Source organism: Perissodus microlepis, chromosome 7 (genome assembly GCF_051167445.1).
Source record: "Perissodus microlepis isolate ML-2025 ecotype Zambia chromosome 7, ASM5116744v1, whole genome shotgun sequence".
Taxonomy (NCBI): Eukaryota; Metazoa; Chordata; class Actinopteri; order Cichliformes; family Cichlidae; genus Perissodus; species Perissodus microlepis.
This window is the reverse complement of record NC_140467.1, coordinates 42,248,417-42,275,406: the sequence shown is the minus strand read 5'-3', so window position 1 is coordinate 42,275,406 and position 26,990 is coordinate 42,248,417. Positions and strand designations below refer to the sequence as shown.

General features: G+C 39.2%; 2 protein-coding genes across 4 annotated transcripts; one reads left to right on the top strand and one right to left on the bottom strand.

Annotated features, from left to right (window-relative positions):
• Positions 1-150: 150 nt before the first annotated feature.
• myo1hb (myosin IHb) lies at positions 151-12,879 on the bottom strand. 2 transcript variants are annotated; one of them, XM_084935181.1, is made up of 32 exons: positions 12,823-12,879; positions 11,286-11,447; positions 10,780-10,895; positions 9,418-9,616; positions 9,237-9,317; positions 8,972-9,151; positions 8,770-8,868; positions 8,576-8,689; positions 8,387-8,458; positions 8,183-8,302; positions 7,837-7,904; positions 7,645-7,750; positions 7,458-7,538; positions 7,291-7,382; positions 7,101-7,195; positions 6,862-6,908; positions 6,597-6,677; positions 6,409-6,514; positions 6,177-6,294; positions 5,946-6,059; positions 5,771-5,847; positions 5,621-5,689; positions 5,418-5,502; positions 5,134-5,296; positions 4,968-5,051; positions 4,306-4,399; positions 4,017-4,072; positions 3,773-3,908; positions 3,601-3,671; positions 2,153-2,250; positions 1,921-2,020; positions 151-1,845 (listed from the first exon to the last, which is right to left on the bottom strand). In XM_084935181.1, the coding sequence occupies exons 1-32, from the start codon at positions 12,877-12,879 to the stop codon at positions 1,819-1,821; spliced, it is 3,168 nt and encodes a 1,055-aa protein (XP_084791307.1). In that variant the 3' UTR covers positions 151-1,818. The 2 variants fall into 2 exon arrangements, with proteins under 2 accessions (XP_084791307.1, XP_084791306.1); XM_084935180.1 differs by lacking the exon at positions 12,823-12,879 and having other exon boundaries at positions 11,286-11,478.
• A 6,443-nt stretch (positions 12,880-19,322) lies between these two features.
• svopb (SV2 related protein b) lies at positions 19,323-26,828 on the top strand. 2 transcript variants are annotated; one of them, XM_084935178.1, is made up of 16 exons: positions 19,323-19,493; positions 19,722-19,852; positions 20,308-20,393; positions 20,474-20,572; positions 20,668-20,739; positions 20,831-20,955; positions 21,064-21,127; positions 21,213-21,338; positions 21,423-21,551; positions 21,657-21,730; positions 22,063-22,139; positions 22,225-22,329; positions 23,553-23,664; positions 23,769-23,850; positions 23,956-24,045; positions 25,618-26,828. In XM_084935178.1, exons 1-16 carry the CDS (start codon positions 19,432-19,434, stop codon positions 25,816-25,818), a joined length of 1,635 nt encoding a protein of 544 aa, XP_084791304.1. In that variant the 5' UTR covers positions 19,323-19,431; the 3' UTR covers positions 25,819-26,828. The 2 variants fall into 2 exon arrangements, with proteins under 2 accessions (XP_084791304.1, XP_084791305.1); XM_084935179.1 differs by lacking the exons at positions 19,323-19,493; positions 19,722-19,852 and having other exon boundaries at positions 20,306-20,393; positions 20,478-20,572.
• Positions 26,829-26,990: the final 162 nt, after the last annotated feature.

Genomic DNA, 26,990 nt, shown 5'->3' with positions numbered 1-26,990 from the left:
GTCTCGCGTCACACTAATCACACTTGAAAGGATTTATAGTCACATTTAGCTAAAGATACAATGCGTCTAGAGATATGGAGATAAAAAAGAACAAATATTAACCATCTTCAATAAAACACAATAGAGTATTTTAGTTAGTGGTTCTCTAGTGTGGGCCACTAGTGGTGGGGCAAAGTGCCTCTGCAAGAGGGCGTGAAATAAAGTAAAATAAATAACTGATCGAGGAAGAATAAACAAAGAGTTTGCTAATGGTATCTTGCTATTTATTTCATATTTACACGTTTACAAATGATTAATACAAAAATTGGGTTTGGGGGCATGAACCCACTGAACCCCATTAAGAGTTTAATTGCAGGCTGTGATACAGGCCTGTATCACAGCCTGCAATTAAACTAACTTACTAACTAACTAAAACAGTTTTATGCATCCTGATGTGCCAGAATCTTGAACCACAGTTCACAGACAGCCAGTTTTATAGTACAGTGGTCCCTCGTTTATCGCGAGAGTTACGTTCTAAAAAAATAACCCGCGATAGGTGAAATCCGCGAAGTAGCCAAGTTTATTTTTTACAATTATTATAGATGTTTTAAGGCTGTAAAACCCCTCACTACACACTTTGTACACTTTTCTCAGACAGACATGAACATTTTCACGCTTTTCTCTCTTGTTTAAACATTCTCAAAGTTCAAACCTTTGTAGAAAAATAAGTCCAGTACTATAGAATGAAACCAAAGACACCCGCAGGCGCCTTTGACGGTGCAAAAATATTTCATCGACATTGTTGTGTTTGTTGGGGAGAAAACTTACAAACACACAGTACAGCACTTCAGAGTCACACTGCTAGCGATCAAAGATTTATGTAAATTTGACAAGCTGAACGCGCTCTGTACTGTACAGGAGACACGGCACGAGATTGATTGACAGTGGTCTACAGCCAATCAGGACGCAGAACACAATGCGCTGTAAAATAAGGAAAGAAAAGGAAAGAAAAAGCATGCAAAATTGCGCACAAAATATCCGCGAAACAGCGAGGCCGCGAAAGGTGAACCACGCTATAGCGAGGGACCACTATAAACGCAGTTGTAAAACTGCTGTAGGGTCATGAGTCCTCCAGTAGAGGGAGCTCCGGCCTTTGGAGTTATCACACTGACGCACATTAATGACCAGGAAGTCAAGCTGGTCCAGACTTCTTCAGTCTGCGTGATGTTATCATTATGTTGATAACATATCTAAGAAAAACAGGTTAGAGAGTGGCTTAATTCTTATCTAAGACTGTATTGACTGAGTTAGTGTGCTGTAAATGTACTTCAGAACTGCGTAATAGCAGCATGTACTACATAAACATAATCTGCACAATTCATTGGAGTTTCCTCTGCTAGACTAAACCATAATCTGACAATATTGCCACAACAAGGATGTTTTAATATAAAGGTACAACATGACTGAGGTATTATAAATGTTACAGTCATGGCTTTGCACACATATATTTCTTTACTGTTATTAAGTAATTCTATGAATATTTTGTATATATAATACAGTGTACATACATGAATCTGTTTGTTTACATAGAGATTATTTCAAGTCCAAATATCATGAACAAGTAGAGCTGCTGACATTGTAAGTAAGAACTTTCTACAGCTAAGTTATTGGCGGCATTTGGGTAATAACAGAATATACTTCATTGTATAACATTTTAATGATAAAGTATAAAGCTGCCTTTAATAATGTAAATAGCCACTGAGCAGGATTACAGGGTAAGCATGGCTGTTGCAACTCTGAGGCTTAAGGAGCACCATTAATCCCACAGCACTGGCATCTTCATCTTGACTTGGTTTTTGTTGACTCCTAAAAACACAAAGAGCTCAGTCAGTTGCTCATGTGTTCAGTAATAAGTTGTCATTGTCTGAATTACAGACTCACCACCATCAGATGGCCGTTCTTTGCCCTGTAGACCATCGACTCCTGGCCACTCTTGAAGTCGACAAACCCCTCTCTGCCCGGCTGAATGTCAAACCGCACACTGCATTTAAAAAAAAAAAATATATATATATATAGATATATATAGATATATAATTATTTATGATTATTTATGATTTTTACCACTTTCATATTTCAAATTCAAATATTGCCACACATGATGCAGACTCTGTACCTGCCCTGCACCACATGGATGCAGTTCTGCTTGTTAGCAATAACATTCAGCTTAGTCAAGGCTTCAAACAGAAAGTCACACTGCAGAACCAGATCACCCTGAAAGGACAAATCAGTGCTCTGTTAAATGTTGTGACTTTTCTTCCAGAATCTAAATGGCAGACATGAACTGCTTTAATTTATGGTCTCTCCAACAGTTTCTTTAGACATATTTGACGTACGCTATATGGACAAAAGTACCGGGCCACACCTTTTAATCTTTGAATTCAGGTGTTTTCAGTTCCTTTACCACAGTCAGCTTTTACAAACATTTGTGAAATAACAGGTTGTTATAAAGAGCTCACTGAATTCAAGTGTGACACTTGTGTGATAATAGGACCCAATCATTGTAACAAGTCAGGTAGTGAAATTTCTTTCTTCCTAGATATCCCAAGATCAGCTTTATTAAGTATTTAAACAAAAGTGGAAGCATTTAGGAAATATGACTGTTTGTTTTTGTCACTGAAAAGTCAAAATTTCAGATTGTTATTTTAAGATTTTGACTTACCAATTCAAATTTAGGCTGAGTGTTGGGCTGAGAATTACTAACTCAAACTACTGAGAAAATAATTTTAAACTGACCCCAAAAAACAGGCAAAAACCATAAAAATTTGGGTTCTTACATTAAAATTATGAGATAGTAATACAAAATTATGACTTACGGATAGGAAAAATGTTTTTTGAGTCAAAGAAAAAAAAAATTCAGATGCAGAAACAAGCTTCCATAAGGATCAACAGTGACTCATCCATGACAGACTGTATTAAGTTACAGAGCAGGTTTGCTGAGGCTCGTGTTCCATAAAATTTGCCATTGTTCTCCTGACTCAGTAACTGCAACGCTCCAAACCTCCTCTGGTATTAACATCAGCACAAAAACTGCACTGGGAGCTTCATGGTGAGGGTTTCCTTGGCTCCTCAAGCTGTAATGTGTAGTTAGCCCAGTACTTTTGTACATATAGTTTATATTTTTCATCTTAAATTTAAAGACCTGAAAGTGATCATTATAAGAAAAACACTCCAAAATGTTTTTAAATGTCTTTGGTGTTTTAATAATGGTGCCAGCGGTTGTGAAGTCCAGACACTAAATGATTCACATCATTTTCATATTCATTAAGCTATTTAGCGAACTCTTGTGTCCTACTGATTGGAGGCATTATCACGCTGGAAGAGACCACTGCTTTAGTACAGAAATGTCTGACCAAAGGATAACAGTGACCACTTAGAACAACTTTGTACTGATTTGTGGTAATCCTTCCCTGGCCCTCCCTACAGCATGATCTTCCACATCCACTCACTTTAGGGTTTAACATTTGAGTTTTGTTTTTCATTTTATTGGTTGCCCATCTGTAGAGTATAAACTGTATAATGTTAAAACTTTTAAGATGGCTATGGACAGCGGTGTGCAGGTACCTTTTGCTTGCTGTCATCACACGTGACGTGAAGAATCAGGAAGTTGTCACTGAGGTTGCTGACTGACACACCTTGAAAAAACAAGGTTAACCTTAAAATACTGATAAAATAACTGTAAGTTTATATACTGCAGATTAAAATTTTTTCTTTGTTTTATTTCCTCACTTGTTACCTTTCAGTGAGCTGTAATCTATCCGCTGTTTGATCTTAGCCTCTTCCACCAGGTAGGCAGCTTCCTGGGTGAAGATGAGCTGCCGGAGTCGAGGTCTGAACCCGTTCCTGTCGTACTTCACCACAGGTACGCTGTACTGTGGAGGTCCCGCTCAAAGATCAGAGAAGGTGAAAAAACAAACAAACAGATAACCACACACACGTCAAAGACAGTGTGCTGACTAAATACTAATATTATAATTTACCTTGACTTTCTCATGTTGAATCATCTGAAGCACCTTGATGCTTATATCTTCTGCACCTTAACAAATATTAATAAATTTTAACAATCAGTGAGAACAGCAATTGCTCAGTCCATCATATATTTAGCAGCAGGAGAGGGTTTGCAGAAACAAGTCCATGCATTCGTCAAACTGTAGCAGATTAGTGTTATATATTCTGTCTTGCATTTAAAATCACATAAACTACTGTAGTCTTATCTATTTTATGCATGTAAGTCCACTTTATGTTAAGAAAATAGTACTATAGTCTTACAGATCCTGGTGTCTGCGAATGGTCTGCACACACTGATGGGATAGTTTTCTTTTTTCCCTTTGAACAAGGCGCTGGTCTGTGCTTTTAACAGCAGCTGCAAAGAAGATGTTAAACAGAGAGTATTTTAAGATCAACCTTGGAAATCTGTTGCACAAACTGCTTCCAGAAATAACACATCATGTCATGATGTAAAGAAACCCAAGAAGAGATGAGAAACAAAGTCATTGACATGTATCAGTTTGGAAAGAATTACAAAGCGATTTTTTTGGCTTTGGGACTTCACTGAACTACAGTGAGAGCCACTGCCCAACATGTCAACCTCTGGGTGGCTCAGAAAAGTAACCAAGATAAAGGTTTTGGAGTGGTCTAGTCAAAGCCTGAACCTTAATCCAACTAGTTTTAGGTTTGGGAGCAATGTCACATAGAAACAGGTGGATTAGGAGAGATTTTTTGCCCTAATAAATGGAAAAAATTGTATTTACTCAAGTTATGCTTGTCTAATACTAGGATTTCTTTGATGATCTGAAACATTTAAGTGTGACAAATATGTAGAAAATCAAGAAATCAAGAATGTAGGTATAAAAACACTGGTGATAGGTAGAGCAAGTTTAGGTTATGTTATACATTTATTGAACTTCCTGCTCACGTACGACGGATTGTACCTGTGCTTTCCTTTGGGGAGTGATTCCTCGAACGTACTTCCTCACCATGTGGCGAATGTAGATCTTCTTCAAGACCTGGGAAACCTGGAGGATGAACATGAGTGTTGAACGGGCTCTGTTATGTGATATTACAAAAAATGCAGCCTGACATTTAAATATCACTCACTTCCTGCAATATAGGAGGAGGAGTGAGCCAAGAGTCTTTTTCCAGGACGGTTTTGGGAAGGTTTTCCTTGAGCCGCGTGAGGTAGCTGTGCCTCACAAAGGCCAGGTACTCGCTGTTGTCAGTGCAGGCCGGTTGATGTCTATTCATGAAACCTTTAATGAACCTGGAACAAATCAATAGATCGGTAACCTCACTTAATAAAAGTTCCCAAATGGCTCTCTCACAGCCATTACACCCACCTGTAAGCATCAGCAGCCATTTAACTGTCAAACATGTTAACTTACTTCTTGATGACCTTGACAGCCCATGCTCTCCTCTGACGTTCCCTCCTAGCCATCATTCCTCTCCAGCAGGTCTCAATCTTTGTGGCTATTTTGATTAGACAAGACATTGTTTGTTTAACGTGTTTTAAGTGTAGTAGGAGCTTATAAAGCAAGATGGTTCGGGACCATTAACTAATAGGTTATAAACAAATGTCATGCCCTACCAGCCTCTCTCTGTTTTAGATAGTCTCCTTTCACCTTGTAGCCTTTGTACTTTGCCTGAATCCTTGTTGCTGCAGTACAGGTTAAAAGGTTGAAAAGGTTGTTGATGTTTACTATAGAAACAAAAATAAATTTTCAGCGCAATATCTCACCCAGCTTGTGTTTGCAGACTTGAAAAGCATCTTCTGTTGCAAACAGAGTTCTCGGGTGGCGGATAAAAATCTTTGTCCTTGCGATGAAGGCAAACAGAGAGATTTCCAAAAATGTCTTTTTCCAGGTTAGTCAGCAGCACCCATCTGAAATATGATACTCATCCGTTCTGCCTACCTTCCCATCTTGTACTCATCAGATTTATAGCCCAGGTGTTTGATCAGACACCTCACACCTTCTGCTGCAGTTCCTTTCCAGTTGGGCCAAGTGTCAGGACACAGAGGTTTATACCTGAGCACAGAAGGTTAGCAAAAGACAAAAGAATCCTGATTTTTGTTTTTGTTTTTCATTTTGCATGAAAAACATTAACGTAACTAACTGAAGGTTAGAGCAGTGTCAGCGTGCTACCTCTGGAGAAAGATTTCATATTTGCGACGATAAGCAAAACCAGCACGCCTGACCCTCAGGTGTTCCATCAGTCCCAGGTATTTCACCTGATGCCTTACCAACACGTCATCAAAGTGTCCTGCAGGAGACACCACAACACTATGAGGTCAGCAGCAGCATGTGCTGATTAAATCTAGACTGACTAGGATGTCTCTTTATAGAAATACCAGATTTTTGATACTCAAGGTCTCACCTGGCTGCTTGGCTTCATTGGGTTTAATGCAGCGGACATACCAGGGTTCTTTCATCATTAGGATCTCAGTCAGACCCACCAGGCTATTCTTAAACTGAGTCACTACCTGAGGAGTCACAGGAAAGATTACTCCTAAATTCACTGACATTGGTGAGACACCAAGTTTCTATATCTTGTATTGCTCTTACAGTTTCAGGTCTCCTCTTGCTATCCGGTTCAGTAGAAGGAAAACAGTGTTTGATGATGGCGTTCTTGGACTGCCGCATAACCTAAGGAGAACAGGAAAACTGTGAGCATCTAAAAGGTTAGGCAGTTACACATTTGTAGGCATCATTTCAGTTCCTGTTTGCATTATTTAATAGGGTTATTAGAAGTCACGTTTTTTGTAATGAGGAATCACCATCCACCAAACTGTCATCTTTACTGGGTTAAATTACATAACAGTTAAATTACCTCTTTCCCATTTCGATACAAAAGATCATTGTTTTTGTCCAAGAATCCTGAAAGTTTAAAGAACAAAAAGAAGCTTCAAGAGTGAAGCTATTTGCTCTGTAGTACGTCTGTAAGCATGTAGTCAGTTCGCTGGGTTTATGACACTATTGACACATTTTAGCATTTTTCTGTTGTTACACTGACTAATTCAGTGGCATTATAACAGAAAAAAAAAATTTCAATAGTATTTAACGTCTTACCAACAACACAGTATGTAACTTCCCCAGCATAGTGGAGGAGGCGGAAGTCTCCTCTTTTCAGAGTTTTCCTCGTCTTTTGGTCTGCAAGTTTGTGTCTGCAGGAAATGTAGTTAGTGTAGATTTGTATTATACTTGTAGTTTGATTGTTTGTTGGCAACATTAATTCACCACGTCACCTGTAAAAACTCACGTGACAAAATGAGGGTGGCCACCAATCTTGTCCTCCATCTTTTCCAGGAAGGTGAGATCTGTGGCCTCTCCAGGCCGTAAACATTCCTCATCCTATGAGAGGACAGCGAGAATTATGGCATGTTTTGGTTCATCAGCACAGTATTTGATGTGATGCCTTTTTTTTACCAGTAAAGAAATTATTCCTCTGAATTTCTCCTCCACAAGATCACAGATGATCTTGTTGTTGAAATATGGCACAGGTTCCCACTGTGTAAAAGAGAGAAAAAACACAGAAGAACATTATTTTCTTCTTGTAAATCAGCTGTTCTTGAACCCACATATGTGAAGCAAATTGACTGAATAATCTTATTACTTCGATTCCTTCCAGCTCGTACTCCTCCTGCTCTGATTTCAGGGTCAGCTCGATAAAAAGCTGCTGCAGCTTCTCATTGCAGTAGTTGATGCAAAACTGTTCAAAGCTATAAAACAGAAATTAGTCATTGTCACTGTCTTTAATTTGACACCTTTTCTACTGAAGAATCAGTCTCTCTATGCATGATCTCACCTGTTTACACTGAAAACCTCAAACCCATAGATGTCCAGAAGGCCAATCACGGTCTTCCTGGAAGAGTCCTTTATATAGAAGTGCACATATAATAGGACAGGGTTTTAACACTGAGATCAGACATGCTGTAGACAAGCACTTCTAAAGCATTTCAAGCTCATGTGCTGACTTTACTTTGAGCCAATAAAATTACACTGTGCCCAAAAAGACTGCCAGATATTCAAATCAGATGTTTGCAGATTCAAAATCTGTCAGTAGACTACCTCAGGACTGCTTCCTAACCTTGTTAGCCCAAATCACTCCCTCTTTCTGTGAGAACAATAAGTTGGGTTGCTTTGTTGCTCACCATGTTAGCCAACGACTCATTGATCTTGTTGACTAGCCAGCTGAAAGTGCGGCCGTAGATGGCTTTGGCAAGGGCGTCCCTGGCATACACTGCATGGTCCACAGAGAAAGGACTAAATACCTTTAAGATCAGAATAATGTCAATTAAGGTAATTTAGCATTTCAAGCAAGTTAAAATTATTTTATAAGTTAATGTATATGCTACCTCCTCTGATTTGGCTTCGATCTTTCTGTGGGTTAAGCCCTGTTGTAGCACCTGGTTAGGAATTCCCAGCAACTGCAACCAGAAAAGAGAACCAAATCATGTGGCATCAAATTTCTTCGCGGTATCATCAGAAAGTTGCATGAAGGGGGACAAATTGTTTATACTACCTGCTGTTTTCTTGGATTTTACCTTTGACACCCATTGCATCTCCTGGTTGTTGTTAAGCATGGCGTATCCTCGAGCATCTGCCTCGAACTTTATATTTCCCATGTGGAGCACGCTGGCAATTATTCCAAAGAGGTTCTGTATGAAATCCAGAGATAAATGGTTTTAAATTAATCTCCAACACAAAGACTGTACAAAGATTTAATGTGCATCCTCACCTCAATGTCACTTTCGCTTAAGTCTATAACAGACAGGGCCTTCCGTACTGTCTTCCAGTCACTTTTATCATTGATAGAGCTGACTTTGGCACAATTCCCCTGAAAAAATCAATTAAAAAGTTCAGTAAAGATGTCGGGTTTTTTTTTTTTTTTGGGGGGGGGGGTTATAAGCAGCATGAATGTAGTGCATTATTTCCCTGACCTGCACCAAGTAGCGGTAGTGCTTGCAGTTTCTCTCTAGACCAAGCCAGCGGAGCAGATCTTCTTCTCCTCCTTCCACCAGTTGGTAGAATATATGGAAGTTTCTTTCTCCGTGGTTCTGGTGGACCACGCGGGACTTCTCCAGCAGGTAACTGAGAATGTGACCCCCAACTGCACCACCCTGAAAGTGAAAAGGTAATCTTTAACATGTAGTAAATGCCTAAGGTTTCACCTTAGGCATTGCAACATGATTTAGATTTGTCTACCTGGTGGTCAAACTGGATGTCCATATATTTTCCAAAGCGGCTTGAGTTGTCATTCTTCAAGGTTTTGGCATTTCCAAAAGCCTGAAATTTGAAAACAAAACAAGGAAGAAATTGTGTTTTAAAAAAACTGCACAGGATCTTGCATAGCAGAAGCTTTACCACACTCATCCAGGACACTGACCTCAAGCACGGGATTGGAAAGAAGCAGTCTGTCACGGACATTGTTGAGGACTTTGGTACTTGGACAGCTGACAGCATAGAACTGAAGGATTTTCTTTGAGGCCTCTGTTTTTCCGGCCCCACTTTCCCCTGAGATGAGGATGAAGTGGTTGTTGAACTCAGACATCATTGTGCGGAAGGCATTGTCTGCCAGCGCATAACTGAAAGCACAGCGAGAGGTCAGAGGCCAACAAAATCACATTTTTTTATTTTTAAGATGAGGCAAATCATCAAGTCAAAGAGTTCTTTGAAGCTGAGCTATAATGCTTTTGTGATTGTCAGCATATTCACAGTCATATTGCTAACATGGTATTTCTACCAGTTACATGTTAACAGTGCTCAAGATTTCATTTTACCGTACTTGTATTTACTAATCACCACAAAATGCAATAACTGAGGCTGATTTAGTCATATTGTATCTCACATTAATGTATTACAATCATCCAGTTCAGTCTTCTGGGGACCATCAATGTCCATTCGGTAATTGTCAAGATGGTTAAAGTCTATCAGCCAAATGTCAGCTTTGCGGGATCTACAGGTAGGTCAGGGATTTGCAAAGACAGTAGGATTCATTCATTTGCTAGGAATCATGAATCCATCTGTTCTTTCATTTGCTGAGATATTTTAATATGGAATAAAGGCATGCCAAATAAATCTGATCATTAAGAAACTGAATTTTCACACGAAGCTTTAGAACAGAATTAAACACGTTTACAGCCTGGAACAAAAATGGTTTGGGTTTCTCTCTTGTGGCCAGGAAGAGGGAGGTCTGGACTCTGTTTATACTGCTAGGCCTAGACAAGTGGCAGAAAATGGATGGATGGATGGATGGATGGATGAACAGATGGATGGATGAACAGATGGATGGATGATGGTGGATGTCAGCACAAGTGACTATATCTTCTAGCTGCCTTCAGCTAAATGGAGCCACTTTACTGAACCACAGCAGTGTTTGTGGTTTTGTGATAACTTTTTGAATATACAGTACCAGGGTGGATGAGTCCAAACTATAACCTTAACTATGTGATAAATAGTATGGATTGCAGTTTGAAATGTCTGTGCTCCTTTCTTTGTGATGAATGAAACAATATCAGTTTACGACCCAGTCTACAGAAGCACCTTGCTAACCAAACTAGGTAGCGTTAGCTGATCCCTTAAACACCACCCTGTTCTCTAAAACATGATCAAGTCAAAGTTGTCAAAGGCCAAAATGCCAATCTGAAGTTTTAGCAGAGTGCTAATCCACAAACCACTGACGTCACGGTGGCTAAGTACATCTTTTATGTACAGTCTACACAAATGACATGCCAGAAACAACTCTTACATGTGAGGTGGCAGCTCAAAGAAGTTGACTCCCATGTAGGTATCCATTTGCTTCTTGCTGTAGATGTCTAACTCTTTATATGGGTTGACTGAGACGAGAAGAGTCCCAATGTAAGTCTGTGGAGAAAGACAAGGAAAATAACTTATGGTCTGCAACTCTTGCTTTTGATGATAGTGATTGTTTTCCTTGAACATTACGTGACATTATGAGAAGGTTCCCGGCAATGTGCTGTCCATGTAGCTTAACAATGATAAGTAATTTTAGCAAAAGAAATAAGTTCAGTTAATCACTTGTCATGACCCAGTGGGTAGCACTGACCTTTATAGTGCTCACTCTGCAAATGAAAAGAACCAGAGCTGCTGATTCAGCAATACGCAGAGCCCGATTCAGCAGAAGACAACGCAGCATTAGGACGTTGTGGGGTTGAAGGTTGAGGGCATAATGTTTAATTAGAGTAAGAGAAAGTGAAAGGCTACCCAAAATGACACCACACAGGAAAGACTCACGTAAATTAGATTCTCGTGGAACCGTTTCCTCAGGTTGTCCAGGCAGGCAGTCTCACTCGTGTAGGTGTCCAGGAGAACAAAATCCTGGATGCCAACGCGATCCCGGGCTGTCAGGGAGGCCTCCATGTTTCTCAGGATACGATTACACCGTTCCTCCAGGCTCTAGGCCAAAGAAGGAACCCATCAGTGAAATTAGATATCATGCTCATTTTAGTTTAGTTTAATGTGAGCAAAAGCACCAATGCCAGGGTTAGGGGTTAGGGTTAGGGTTTGTTTTGTAAATTAATCAAACCATTAATTTACAAAACAAATGAAAAACCATCTGCAATGTTTATCAGTCAGTTTACTGGCGCTTAGTTTCATGGCTTTTACTTGGTAGAAAGATGATGAGACAGGTGGTTAATGTCTTTATCAGTAAGAAGGCTGTAAAACCGATGAAGATTCAGACGTCTGGCTGTTTAAATTGACAGCGACCACAACCACTCTAATGACTGATCCATCTTTAATTTACAACAGAATGTTTCCTCATGCAAAATCATGCAAAATCTCCCCCCTCAGGCACTGCACCTCTCACGCTTTGCAAATCCATCCAGCTGACCTGACTGGACAGTTCTGGTTTGTTGGCCAGTTCTGATCCACAGGCTGTATATTTGACACAGCTGAAGTCAAACAACATTACAAAAGCTACTCTACAGATAATGTGTTATTATTATCCCTGCTGTTCGGATGGGATGGATGGAACATGTGCCCCACCTTTTTCCTTTGTGTCTTCAAAAATTATCCTGTTTTTGTTGAGGTTTTCATCAGTGAGGAACACATGCACACACACATACTTACAATCTTGTCAACCTAGGATATATAGTAAATGTCCCAATGGGCACCTAATTTCCTGAATGTTTGTCCCTATATCTGTGACTTCCAGTCAGAGCCATTTCTGGCCTTGGCTACATCCTCTGTGCTCATGATAAATCTAAATTCAGCCACCACTATCTAATCTGCTGCTGTTTCTTTTTAAGAGCCATTAATCTTGTTCATGACAGGGATATATTGAGCACCAAAAAATCCATGTATCCTAAATAGTAAGCTGATAGTAATGCTAAATGCCTCTTTAAAAACACAAGACAAAATAAAAGAAAAAAGGTATTAAGCAAAAGTTGACACAAATATAAATCTGATCAACTTCAAAAGCCCACGAGTAGTAACATGTATTTTAGTATGCATAAATACAGGATATGTTCCGCTGCTTAATACACAACTAATTTTATGCGAGGTAAAACGATCAGCAATGCACTTTAATTACGGTGCTGCGATGTTATGAAAGAGCCGTCCAGCACTGCGCTTCAGTAGTTCAGCTCTCATCACTGCCAAGTTGACCTGTCACTAAGTCAAAGTAACTGACACTGACAGGTCAGTCTCCAGTGAAACAAGCTGCTGATCTACTGACCCAGCAGAAATTCACATCAAAATAAAATGAAAGCGACGTGTAATTATGAGATCATTAAAACAGAGAAAAAATTGTTCGCATAAAGCTGCTTACCACTAAGATCCTCAGTGTGCGTGCCTCCAGGTACCTTTTCTGAACTGAGCTGAACATCTGGGTTTTATTGAAGGGAACACAGGAAACTCTGATAGATTACAGTCTCTGCTTCCTTCAATAGGAAACCATCAATAATGTAGTGAGTGCGCAACAAAGGAAGCTTCGCTCTAAATATGTATCTGTGTGCGGGGGCGCATGTGTAGATAGATGCAACATGGGTGACAAATTAAAGGAAAGACTGAAACCCTTGACCCCGACAGTGTCAGGACCCAGTGTTTCTGTTATGGGGTATTTTGGTGATATACTTCAGGTACACTTGTTCCCTTGGAGGGAAGTGTTACATCTTATTTTTGTTTTGTTTTTTTAATTTGTAGTCTCCTTCAGGATGAAAATGCCACATCCCTCCAGCAATCCATGCATCAAAATCAACCCAATTCAACAACTATTTGAGACTTTAAACTAACGTGTTACATAAAACATTCCTGTAAAATCTTCCTTTAATTAGTCCCTCAGTTTTCTTGTACTACAAACTTGATTATTGCGTCCATCCTTTAAAAGAAATGGGGAAAAAACTGCACAAAGGTATACTTCAGCAAAAATGAGGAGATACTAATCACAGTAAACAACATCCATTCATTTAGCCATCCAGCTGCTTGTCCAGTTTTAAGGTCGCAGTGGTGCCAGAGCCTATTCTTGCTGTCATAGGGTGAAAGGCTGGGTCATCACAATAACACAGGCCTAACTCAGAGTGACTATTAGAATCACCAATCAATCTAGCATGCATTTCACTGGGCAGTAAGAAGAAGAATGAGTAACCAGAGAGAATCCACCTTAAGCAAAATAATGAATTTAAACTTAACCAAAGTCAGCGATATGGTTTAATGACTGCAAAGCATGTAGAAGAGATTTTTTTTTAATAGAGATTGACAAAATTAAGATAGCTGAAAAAATGTCTGCAAAACAGTTTCCAGTTTTAAAAAAATATATATATTTTATCAGAAACGTTTGTAAATATGCTTCTGTTTAGTTTCTATCAGACTCTGATTTAAGACAGTAGACTGAAATATAACAGCAGTAGTAGTAAAACCAGAAACTGCAAGGGCAGTCTGCTGTTGTTGGCACTCTGTAGGCATCTGTTATTGGATGTTTCACTGGGCAGCGAGTGCAGGGCAGGGATTTTCTGCCACTCAAAGGAAATCTGACCTTTGCTGAACACAAATCAGGCAGGAAAACCGAACTATGCTGCGAGAGGATGGAGAAAAAGCAAAGAGGCGATAGATAACAGGTTGGCTTTCTTGGCACACTGTCATCTGATTCAAACTGGACACTAAAAAAAACAAAACAAAAAATGTGTAAACAAACAAAACACAGCACGCTTGTATGAAATATGAAATGAGCACCTATTGTAAACATCACATTTGAACAGGAAAGTTTATCTGACTGGTTGACCATCACCCGAGAGGGCGCTCCATTGTCCCTATCTATCCAGTATGGTGCAGGATCCTGTTACCCAGCCACAAAGTGGCAGTTAGGCTCCTGAAAGAGATAGCACTCCTCGTGGGCCATTGACTGACACCGTGCATCACCCAGGGCAACACACATTTAAGGGGCTCCAGGTGTCTAAAGAAACCCGACCTTGAACAGGCCTCCACCACACCGGTCAAGTACTGTACCTAACAAGCCACAAAGCCACAGCGCTATCTTTGGAAACGTTCTTGCATTTCTGGCAAATAAAGATTTTACTAAAAATGCAATACTCATGGGGACAGTAAGCAAACCTTTTGTTTATGGCGGAACAAGTGAATACACAATTCACAGCCTTTTAGCCAACTGTTCATCTTGTCCTCTAACAGAGGAGATACTCTGTTATATTGATACTGATTAGCATATAGTGTCCAGTATTTACTGTCCGTGTTGGTAGAGAGAAGAGCAAGCAAGTACTGCGTAGCTCTGATGCCTCTGATATTATACAACATATACAGCATATGGTTACAGTTGCACAGCATTAGTAATAATTTCTGGATTCTGTTCAAAACTGCATTAAGTTTTCTTTTCATCCTGTAACTTTAACTTTAAAACAAGTCTTTACCCTTAGATGATTTATGTCTCGACACCATGAGAAATGCAAATGCATGAACACAAACACACACACACACATCCACCACATCTTACTTGAAACCTATTTTAGTCTTTTTCTACACTCCTGAGGGAAGTATCGGCCTCTCAAGGCACTAAATGTGCCACTTTCCTGAGGAAGTCTTATGAGGCGTGTTTAGAGCTTTTTTGCCAAAAAACAAAAAAATATTAGAAAAAAAACTGTGAACTTCTCCATCAGCTGAAAAGAAGATTAATACGGGCTGTGTGAGGGGGGAAAAACAAAAACAAAAAACAGGGATAGCTATTACACCACCATATTCTGTGCCAATAAAATATCTGATATTACACAGTTGTCTTTTATTATGCTGGAGCGATCATAATAATCATAACGCATCTTTAACCCTTAGAGAGAGACCAAATCTTTCTCATTTTGTCTCATTTTACTGCTCCAGTCATACAAACACTGCATGACTGTGGCTTTGACACAACTGCATCCAAGTTTAGTTACCTCCTTGACTTCCAAAGGCTTGTGCGTCATTGTTGGGTCAGTCTTTTGTGATGAACTTGATAAATCCAAATGTCACTGAACTTCAGTCCACATGTATGTAAGTCGGGCAGACACAGCCCAGGACAGCAGTTTTAGTAATTGAAGATTTCTTCCATAGTGCAGTTTCTTCAAGTCAGCACAGGTACGTAACCAGTAATCGATTCTCTGCTTTGATGCTCATTGGTCTCTAATCCACATACTGGCTTGGAGCTGTCCTGTTAACACAACTAGGAACAGACTGGCTTAAGAGGAGGAGGAGGTGGAGGTGGAGGAGGGTGGCACTGCTGCTTCCTGCAGGGCTGGAGTCCCTGCATTGTTGGTAATGAGGCCGTAATGAGCTGCCTGGCTATGGAAGGACTGGTCTACTTAAACTTTCATGGAGCAGGCAGCAAACACTCATTCAGCGCTTCACCTGAGTGTTGAACAGCTATGCTGTGTGTTTAAGGAAGATAGTGCATGCATGTAGATGCGTGTGTGCATGACTGTGTGTGCATGACTGTGTGTGCGTGTGCAGCTATGTAATACAAGGATGCAGTAACTTTATCCACCCAAAGACCCCTTCTCACCCTCCTCCCCACAAAATTACAGCGCAGGTATTCGATTACTGATCTTTGATTAGGCAGATGCATTTCAAACTAATTACTTGGTGCTCTATAGAGAGCGGATGATCACACCAGTTTGGAAAAAAGTTTTTAAGTTACACTTAAAAATTCTAAACTGATTTCACGTGATTATGTAAAGCAACGGCACTGATTTAATAAAGTCCCAATTATTTTTTGTTAGCTGTTGAAAAAATAAGGAGCCAAGAGCTGCAAAAACATATCTGTAGTTAAATCTTAAACAAATATTTGAATCTGTTTGACCACTTTTTGTTTATGATTAAATTGACATTCACCGCATGTGGCTAAGACACCGCTTCACCCTAAACAAGCCGGCAGGAAGGAGGTGTATGTGTATTTAATTTAATTTAATTTGTGCAGCACCAGGCTGACTGGAGAGAGATGATGCTGGAACTTGCACCAGTGAACATCCCCAAACTTTCCGATACACTGAGCAGTTTTATCATAATAGATCACATCTGGTGCTTCGGTGTCTTCTTTTTCTTGTGGGTCAGCTGGCTCGGTTGTGACACGTATAACGTTGCCCTCTCATTCATTCTCTTTAAAATTTAACATTGCTTCCTCCAACCATCAACAAAGGCATCTTGCATTACTACCTGAAGATCGGAAGAATCGCACGGTGACATAAGAGAGCATTCTGGTAAAATGGCCATTAACATAATGTAATCCATTATGCAACAACTGAGAGATTTCTTTGAAGAGGATTCCTTATACACTGTGCCACAGAGGCCATGTCTTATGGAAAAATGACAACTCCTTTGGCATTTTATTCCTGAAGTGATTACACACAATTATGGTTGAAAATATTTTTTTTCAAATACTTTTTTTTTAGCATTAAATCAATAAAGAAGTGAGAATATGGATTTGTTTTAAATTGGATGCCTGACATTTAAAGTGCAATTTTATACCTTACAACAAGAAAACAGAGATCTTACACTATCTATCATATGTTGTACAAGCAGGAGCAGTTCTTGTTATTTAAAGCTGCTTACTGTTATTGCCAGTGTCATAGCTGAGTTATAAAGCAAGTCTTGTTGATAAGATTCATTGCATCTCTTCAGCAACTGAACCAAGGCAATAATTCAGAATGACTCAGATCTGGTTTCTAAAGATTTGAAGGATGAGTGACCTCAGGTATCCTCAAAACACTGTTTGTTCAAATAAATGCTCACACACTATTAAACATTCAGATAATTCCTTATTTGTGTAAACAGATTGCTGTGACCAGGGCAGGACCCTGAAGGCCAAAACCAGCTGTGAGGTTATCAGTTTTAGAAGCGTTGCCTTCAGTGACACAATAAGTGAGCAGCAGCAAACTGTTTAAGGTATTTAAACACGACTGACTCTGCTAAACTAAGCGCTCATAGATCTGAAATGTTTTGTCTTTTTTGTAGATTTCAAAGCTTACCTTTTGCTCCATGCTGCAGTTCGCTGTGCAAGTCAGAGAATCTCAGCTGAGATTTTGTACTGCTCTGCGTGAGCCCGAGCACCCAGCTGACTAGGGGACAGTGTGGCACACTGTATATTCTACCTATACACTGTATTTACAGCCGTCCCATAATGCAGCAGCCTCAGCATGTCCTCACAGCGTCCTACTTTTCAACAGCTTTTATTTTCAGGTTGGCCTTATTAACTTACAAGGGTACTGAGAACTGAAGGAGTCAGCTACTCCCAACAGTCTGAACTATTCAAGAAGGTACTCTTTTACTTTTTAACCCAGCAGCTGTTCAAGTTTCACAACTAGTGTAATGTTTTCTATGTATGCAACATTTACATTTCAGCACTGTTATTTCAATCAAAGGTGATGAATAGTCTACTTAAACCTGTACTCAAAATGCAACCCTGAGCCCAGAGTCAGAGGAGCAGGGGGCCTGAGAAGTAGTCAAAGCTTCAAAAGCCCTTAGCAAGCCCCACAAGAAGATGAAGAAGAAGTCGTAATTGAGTTTCTTCTCAGTGAGCTTCTGAAAATAAACAGCATTATTTGACATGATGAAAATGTGAGTGAACAGACAGCAGCATCCTTTCCATAGCATGACTGGCTTTTGGGTAGAGGGTGACAGCACAACCTACTGTCGGCCACAGGTTATGACAGATACTCAGCTGCAAATGACTGGAGCGCAGTGCTGGTATAAATAAAGTTACTGTTGTAGGCTATATGAATCAAAGAAAGTCTTTGCCTGGCTTTTAGCTCCTATTCTTTCATAATAATAATAATAATATTAATACTTAAAGTCCACAAATTTAAATTTAAATTTTGATCACCACATTAAAATCTATAAGTAGGCTATATGAGCTTTATTTTTCAAGTTTATGTGTTTGATTGATTGTAGTGCACTGTAATTATTTGCAGTAACAGGAAAAAGCCTGGATTGGTGGGTTTGTTTTTCTTTATATTATTACTTATAAGAAAATTTGCCGTTTGAACGAACTCCTGAGAACCGAGCTCTTGTCTGGGATGCACTTTTTAATTACTCCAGTATAAATCTGAGATTAGCTGGATCTAATCCAATGATATGAATTACGCTTCCGCTTTAAGCAGGAAATCGTTGCTTTGTCTTAAGTGTTTCCCAGAATGTGTTTATTTTACCTCACAATACAATAACATCAGCAATTCTTTCAACATTAAAAATTTTAATTAAAAATTATAATCTCCTGTTAACCTTAATATTTATTTAAATGTAACCTATCATTAATATATAATGTCATAAAGACCTAAGTGCTCTTTTTGCTATCTGTCCATAAACGGTCTGTACCACCGAGTGAGATTAGCATCAAACTAACCTGCTCTCAGGTTAACCAGCTCAGCTTCGACCAATCAGGAAACTTGGAGTCAAGCTCCTAGGGGATCAGTTTACACTAGAGTAAAAAACAAATAAAACAAAACAAATAGAAACTTAAAAAAAACAACAACCAACCACATAATGATGATATAGCATCAACTTGAAATGCAAAAAGAAACTTTCATTTCCAAGATATGTTCTGGTCGATACCTTTTTTTTTTTTTTTTTTAATAATAAATTCTGCTTAGAACAACAAATAAGACTTCGTGGGGACATTAAAGTCTTGGAATATTTCTTCCGGTTCCTTTGACAATCTATTTAAAGATATTGATCAATTATGTGATAGTACTTCGTTTTAATCCAATGGGATCGCTTCTTTGACCAGAAGCCAGTTTGACCACACGGCACTTCTGCTTCCTGCTCTAACCCCTCCCCTCTCCGCCCTGCGGGTGTTGTTCTCTGATTGGGTGTCTCCTTGAAAAGTTGAAGTGACTGCTCCAGCAGGTTTGTCCGCAAATCACCTGTGCGCTGTGAGCTGGAACTCAGTGCTCTCCGTGACGACAAAATGGACAACTGGCCCAAAACAGCAAAGATCTCTTACAAGCGCTGGAGAAACTCTGAACAGTGGTAAAGAGAAAAACACGAGAAATATGAGCTTTCTTGCTTTTGTAACCTCATCAAAGTTGTCTTGGCTGTTTCAAGGAAGGACCTGCTATGTTTACATACCGGAGTGTGAGCCACAGGGCTAAGTGCAAATAGCACAGGGCTAAGTGCAAATAGCACTTAGCCCTGAAAGACAAACTATGAAAGAGAAACTTTTTTTTTCATGTCTTCTTCTTGTGTGATGGCACTTAGGGGTGATGCAGATTTTGTGGGTCAAACTGATGAGGACCAGGGCACAGACGCTGAGATTTGCACCATAGCTTCAAATTTTGACGCAGAGGCTACGCAGTCTTCATCCGCCTCTGGGTCTAATAAACCCGAAGGTGTGTACAATATAATTGTTATTTTGTTTTAATTGTTGTGTGTGGAACTGTGGTGGCGGTAAAGTAAGAAGGGCATTAGAAAGTATTAACATAGAAAGACCCTTTGTAGCAGTGTTGATCAGCTGGATTGGATTTTGATAAATGTAAATGTGGATATGGGTTAATTACACATGAAAGTAGACTCATCTTATATTGGCCATGTCCTGTTTTTAACTGGCCTAAAACATAAAAACAGAAGAACTGCTTTGTTTTAATCTGTTATGCATCAAATTTGATTCCTTTATTATATATTTTCACAAGGCAATGAAGTGTAACGGTGCTGAAAAAACCTTGTGAATTTAGCACACTGTCCAAGATGTAAAATGACCTTTGAGTGTGTGATACTGAATAACATGCTAATGCCGGGTTTTGTTTCTGAGACTGATCATGCAGTGACCGATGTGTTTTATTAACAGAAACCTTTACAGTGGATGATGCATTGGAGGCAATCGGATTTGGAAAGTTTCAGTGGAAAATCTCTTTCCTCACTGGACTGTCATGGGTAATAAATCTTAAAATAAGCCCAAACAGCTTCATCAATGTGCAGATACTGCACATCTCTAACTGGATGCTCTCCCTCAGGTAGCAGATGCCATGGAGATGATGATCCTCAGCATCTTGGGGCCCCAGCTGCACTGTGAGTGGAGGCTCCCCAGCTATAAAGTGGCACTCATAACATCGGTAAAGTCCCTTTACCTTTTATTGCTTTACTAGAGATTTTTGATTATATAACATAGTCAATGACCTATTTTTTTTTTATTTTTTTGTTGGAACAGGTGGTTTTTATCGGGATGGGGATCAGTTCACCGATTTGGGGAAATGTCGCCGACAAGTACGGCAGAAAAGTAGTGAGTCTCACATCTATGATTCTCATACATGATTTCATGAGGTTTGTAAATGATCTCATGTATTTCCTGTATATGTGTCTGTGCTAAACAGGGTCTGAAAGTTTGTATGTGCTGGACTTTGTACTACGGCCTGCTGAGTGCCTTTGCTCCAGCGTATGGCTGGCTCTTGTTCCTGCGCGGCCTTGTAGGCTTTGGTATTGGAGGAGCTCCTCAGTCGTAAGTTTGATTCTTCCTTCATGCATAACAAGATACATCAGTAGTTCCTTAATGAGCGATATCGAAGAAAACAATATGAACATAAATAAAGATTTAATCTTGTTTTAGGGTCACGCTGTACTCAGAGTTCCTTCCCATGAAGGCGAGAGGCATCTGCATTATGCTGATTGCGGTACTGCGGTCATTGTCTTATAAACTCTCTTTTGATATGATTAGCTGCACTGCACTATATCATCCTAACTGTTTGTCTGCATCAGGCATTCTGGGCAATCGGTGCTGTGTTTGAGGTCCTCCTGGCCTTGATGGTAATGCCTGATCTGGGTTGGAGGTGGCTGCTCGGCTTATCCACAGTACCATTGGCAATCTTTGTTTGCTTCTGCTTTGTAAGTATGGCTGCGATGGGTAGAGGTCCGCCAAAATAGAAAAAAAGTTGAAAGTCACTCAGCTCAGTTTTCTGTGTTGCAAAGTGGTTGCCGGAGAGTCCTCGTTTTGATGTGCTGTCGGGAAGACGAGAAAAAGCCATGGCAACTTTAACGCGCATTGCTAAAGAGAATGGGAAGACCCTGCCTCAAGGCAGGCTGATCGCTTATAATCAGGTGGGGATGAGATTTTTTTTTTTCTGGATATGAATCTAAATATATGCAGTGCTTAAATGTTCAAAATAAAATGTCTACTTTCTATTTTTGTCTTTAATTACTCAGAATGAACGTGGACTGTTCAAAGATCTCTTTGCTCCTCAGTACTGGAAGACCACGCTGCTCCTGTGGTTTATATGGTTAGCTTAAGTGACACACTCTCTAAGATAAGCCTTCTCTATTTAAAGGGAGTCATTTTTAAATCAGTGGTTACCAGCTCGGCATCATGGCCTTATTTTATCAAGTTTTCGATTTTTGTTGTTGTTGTGGCAGTTATAGCATTACCATTACCACAGTGACTTGTATACAGGGAACCAGGAACAATACTTAAAATCCTCTGTTTGGACTGTGATGTGATTCCTAATGCAAGGGGGAGTAACAGTAGTACCTGATTGACATATTAAATGCTTTATTTTCAACTTCTCGCAGAACTAATGTTCTAAAAAAATTATCTTTTTACTTTTGTCAAAAGGTTTTCCAATGCCTTCTCCTATTACGGGATTATCCTGCTGACAACTGAGCTGTTCCAAGCTGGAGATTTGTGCGCGAGTATGTTTACAGCTTCCTTTGTGCAGAGCTGCTTTTAATGTTTTCAATTGTTGAATTAGAACAAATCCCAAATGCTTCCTTATAGTGACCCAAGGAGCCAAGATTGAGCCATACTGCAGTCTTGAATGTAGATATTTAACGTCAGCCGACTACAAAGACCTTTTATGGACGACCTTGGCTGAGTTCCCAGGTAAAATACTCGCTGCTTGCAGTCTGTCAGAGGCGTGGTGTGCAGTTAAGTTGAAAGTCTGACAGCTGACATAGAGAAAATGTCCATTTTTTTTTTTGGTAATTTCCCATCAACTTAATAGTAGTTATACTGTAGAAAAAGTGGCAAAGAAACAGTGAATTTGAAAACTATTACTGGTTTGCAAAATGTCCCTGAAATACTCATTTCTTTTAAACTTTGATAAAGAAATGTATGTTTTTTTAATCCGTGTTTAATTGTGGACGTGCACCTTTCCTTTTGTTCATGTCCAGATCAACATGCAGTGTATTGATTAGTGGCTCTGAGCTGCAATAGCTTAACGGTTAATCAGCTGGAAGCATGAGCATTTATTACAAAAGTGATTATAGACTTCAGGTACAAATAAAAAAAAAAATAAATAAAAAAAAAGACAGCTGAAATTTAGGAGCAGCTGAATTGTGTGGCTTCATAAATAATTATAGTTAGAAATGAGACACAACACGACACCCTCAAGAGTGATGGGGATGGGCATGCATACGCGCTTCACTATATTTACTGGGCATAACATCAGTTTAGGCAGGTTGTGAAGTCTAGTTCGGCCACACAAAATAATAATTTTGTCTTTTTGAAAAAGACTGTTGCACTGTTATGTTCATTGTGAGGACTTAGACAGAGACAGGGATTATTCTCGCTTCCAGACACCACATGGGAGTGGTTCATCCTTATTCTACTTTTTCTAAATCCACAAGAGTATGTATTAAAGATAGATGAACCTACTATGACATCACTCATTTCTTAGGGAAGTCCCATTGTGAAGCTTCAAGATGCGCATTTTCTCTGTCCCCGTATTGGTGTTTTGAAACTGAATACAGAAAGAGTCCCTTGGCTTGTTTCCCTCTAGATTTCCATGCAACTATAAGTCTGTTTGTAACTACAGGAGGCATCCCCTGCTGGCCATTATACAGAATGCATGCTTAATACAATTCAATATCACTTTTCAGACCTCAAAGACAATCTTTAATACGCAGTCTACATACTGATAAAGCCTACTAAAGACAATGCTTTGACGTTTTTCAGTGATTTGAAGGTGGGCAGAGTATAGCATACAAACATGTACATTCTCAGAATAAAGAGAACGAGATACAAAAAAAGTGCTCTTTAAGAGAATGACTCCATCTTTCTGTTGAGTGCAGTCGTTGATCGTTTGTTTTTGATGTTGCTTTCAGGTTTTTTAGTCGTCCTTCTACTAGTGGACTATATCGGCAGGAAGAAAAGCATGGCACTGTGTTTCCTCATGTTTTCCTTGTGTATTCTACCGTTATACGCTTGCATTGGGAGGTATGTTTGTTTTTTAATATCATAGTACAACAGCAGCTAACCCAAACATGCTTGACATTAAAACACCCAGGCTGATTTGTAACTCTTTTTTTAAATTAATCCAGGATAGCCCTTACCATCTTCATCTTCATTGCCAGAGCCTTCATCTCTGGTGGATACCAAGTTGTTTTTGTTTACACACCAGAAGTACGTATCACTTTTCAATTTAGCAGATTTTGTTTGTTTGTTTCTTTTTTCAGGCAGGTCAAATTGGACAAACTGTACTCACTGACTTTTCTTTCTTTTGTTTAGGTGTTCCCTACAGAAAACAGAGCTTTAGCAATGGGAACGTCAAGTGCCATGGCCAGGTTGGGTGCCCTGGTTACACCCTTTGTGGCACAGGTATGAAGCAGTCTCCTATTTTTGTGTTTTTGAACAAGCTAATAAAATGTTTTCAGTAAATTTTGTCCAAATCTATCTCCTAAATGAAATTCTTTTTTTTTTTTTTTTTTAAAGGTCTAAGATGTTAGGTTCTCTATTACATGTAACAGCAATAGTACAATGCATACACACAATGGCCATGTTGTTAAGTAAACCTATCCAGCTATTTATTGGCATAAATGTCTAATCAGCTAATCATGTGACATGTAGGCTTGTAGACATGGTCCAGATGGCCTGTTAAAGTTCAAACTGAGCATCACAATGGAGAAGAAACATGATTTAAGTGACTTGACCGTGGCATAGTTGTTGGTGCTGTCTGTATAAGAGGAACCTACTTGTTTTATCTTCTTGTGTTGTGGTTTGTTGGATTAAGTGTGTAATAGCTATGGACGAGGTTGATGCAAATGGGTGTTCTTGTTTAACAAACAGAACAAACCATTTGTTCCAACTGACCATTACCATCCCTTTATGACCGCACTGCCGTCTTCTGATAGCTCCTTCCAGCTGGGTAATGTCACCACTATGTTACAAAGCTCATCATCTCCTTAAACATGACATTGAGTGCACTGTACTCAAATGACCTCAGCACCTTTTGGATGTGAGATTCACATTATGGATGTAGATGCTGCCAAATCTGCAGCAACTGTGTCATGCACGTGCCAAAATCTCTGAAGCAAAAGGAGGTCAAACCCAGTACAAGCAAGTGTACCTAATACAATGTCCGGTTATTGTAAATTTTGAATCAGTGTGACTCGTTTTCAACTCGGCTGAATAATATTATTTGGCATCCAGCGTGGCAGCGATAATTTCCATACCTCATATTAGATATTAAAAGCATTACAATAGGCCTCTTAAATTAAACTGTAAATTGAAATGTCTGCTCTTACTGTTACTCACCAAAAGACTGTATCACTGAGGGCTAAAAACAAGTATCCAAGAAAAATAATCAGTGAAACTGTGTGAGGTGGGATTACGTAATGCTGCTTACATGTTTGTGAATCTGCATCTGTGTCATTTCGACACACCCAAGTTTTGGAACTCGGCCAATAAAAACCAGGATCAACCTCAGTTAGATTTGGCCACTATCCCCTTCTAGGCCTTTTTCTTCTACGGTAACAGTTCACTCACAGTGTTTATCCTGTTTTTCTTACGCGATTTGTCTAACCGGTAACACTTTCATCATGGAAAGCACACCCAGTATGCACAATGATTGATTTCTTAACTGGTGAATTGAAAATGTTCAAATGTAAGTGATCACACTGGGACTTCAGCCTTAACATGATCAGGAAATGATATTTCCGTTTTCACAGAGGACTCTGCAGTGACTGTGAACGACTTCTTTCTCCATGGTTTTACTAGAGTTCAAAAACCAACATTATTGTCAGTGATTATTTAAATAATATCATAAACTATATGATAGTTTGACAATATTGTGACTTGTGGTAGATTTAAATTAGTCCAGTCAGGCTCTTTATTATTTAAGAGGTGTGTTTTTCTCTGTTTGGCCTCTCACTTTTTGTGTTTTGGTTCTAGGTGTTGCTCAGGACGTCTGTGTATTTGACTCTGTCGGTGTATTGCAGCTGCTCTCTGCTGGCTGGCGTTGCATCTTGGCTCCTGCCCATCGAGACATTGGGAAGGAATCTGCAGGAGTCCAGTCTCGACCAGGAGACTGGAGGGCAGACGACCTCCACCACCAGAGAGTCAGATAATACAACGGGCTCAGCGGACCAGTGACGGATGAGGCAGGAATATAATAAAAAAGAAAGTGTAAAACCTGTTCTCCCACCTTCCGGTCTCCTGCAGTTACGTTGGTTGTCAGTTTAACGATGGGTAGACTCATCTGCGCGACGATGGGTGAAGAACAGCAGGGGGGACTCTCGTTCCAGACGGGGAGTGACAATTGAGGCTTGGCCTAATGAGAGCGGAAGAACACTCGTTGGACTGGTTTGTTTACTCAGTCTTCCACTCAGGCCATAAGAGGCAACAGAGGGACATTCTGGAAATATTAATGACTTGTCCCCATGCTGTCGATACAGGGGGTCTATGGCTTTACTCAGTGTGGGTTCAGATTTGCTCTTTGTATTTATTTATGTGTAAAGTCGAATGTAAAAGAATGCTTTCTTCCTCACAAGTTATAGTTGCTCACAGTTGTGATCTTTATAAAAGATTAATTATTTAAAGGAGGCACATTGAGCAAATTTAAAAACTTGTATGTCAGCAGTCTTAGATATAGGATTGTCTTTAAAAATAAAATAAATAAATCAGCAGTGAAAATAATTGTGTTGCAACTCTAATTAGTTAACAATTATTCTAAAAATAAAATTCTTTCGAGCCCATTTTTAGTTGTAGTCTGGGGTGATATGGAGGACAAAAACGGCTAAAAATAAATCTACATAAACAACTCCATAAATCGGTAATATGACATTGTATGTATAAAAACCCATACATTTCATTTGTACCTAGTATCTGTTTCAAGTTCATATTTAATTGATTCATATTTAAATGTATTTATTTAGACATCATTAATTCCTTTACTTCCCACTTTCTAAAACCTAGCATCTACATTTTTTCTTATAGATTTGTTTATACTTTTTTGCATCAGTATGCAAATGAGGGAAATACACTTCATTATTTGCAGTGGGAAATGGGGGGAATAAAAATGTATACATATTTGCAGTTTTTAAAAAATAAATGGTAAACATGAGCATTTTTTGTGACAAAAAATTGTGAAAAATTAAGCATTAATTTACTTGACATTTTATAAAATTAATATTTATTTTTATGTATTATTTTGGTACATTTTCTTACCAATGAATGCAGAAAGGTTTTCTGTAATATTTTCATCTATAAATATTATATGAGATTATATAATAAATATAAAATTAATCGTTTTTTGTTGTCTTAAA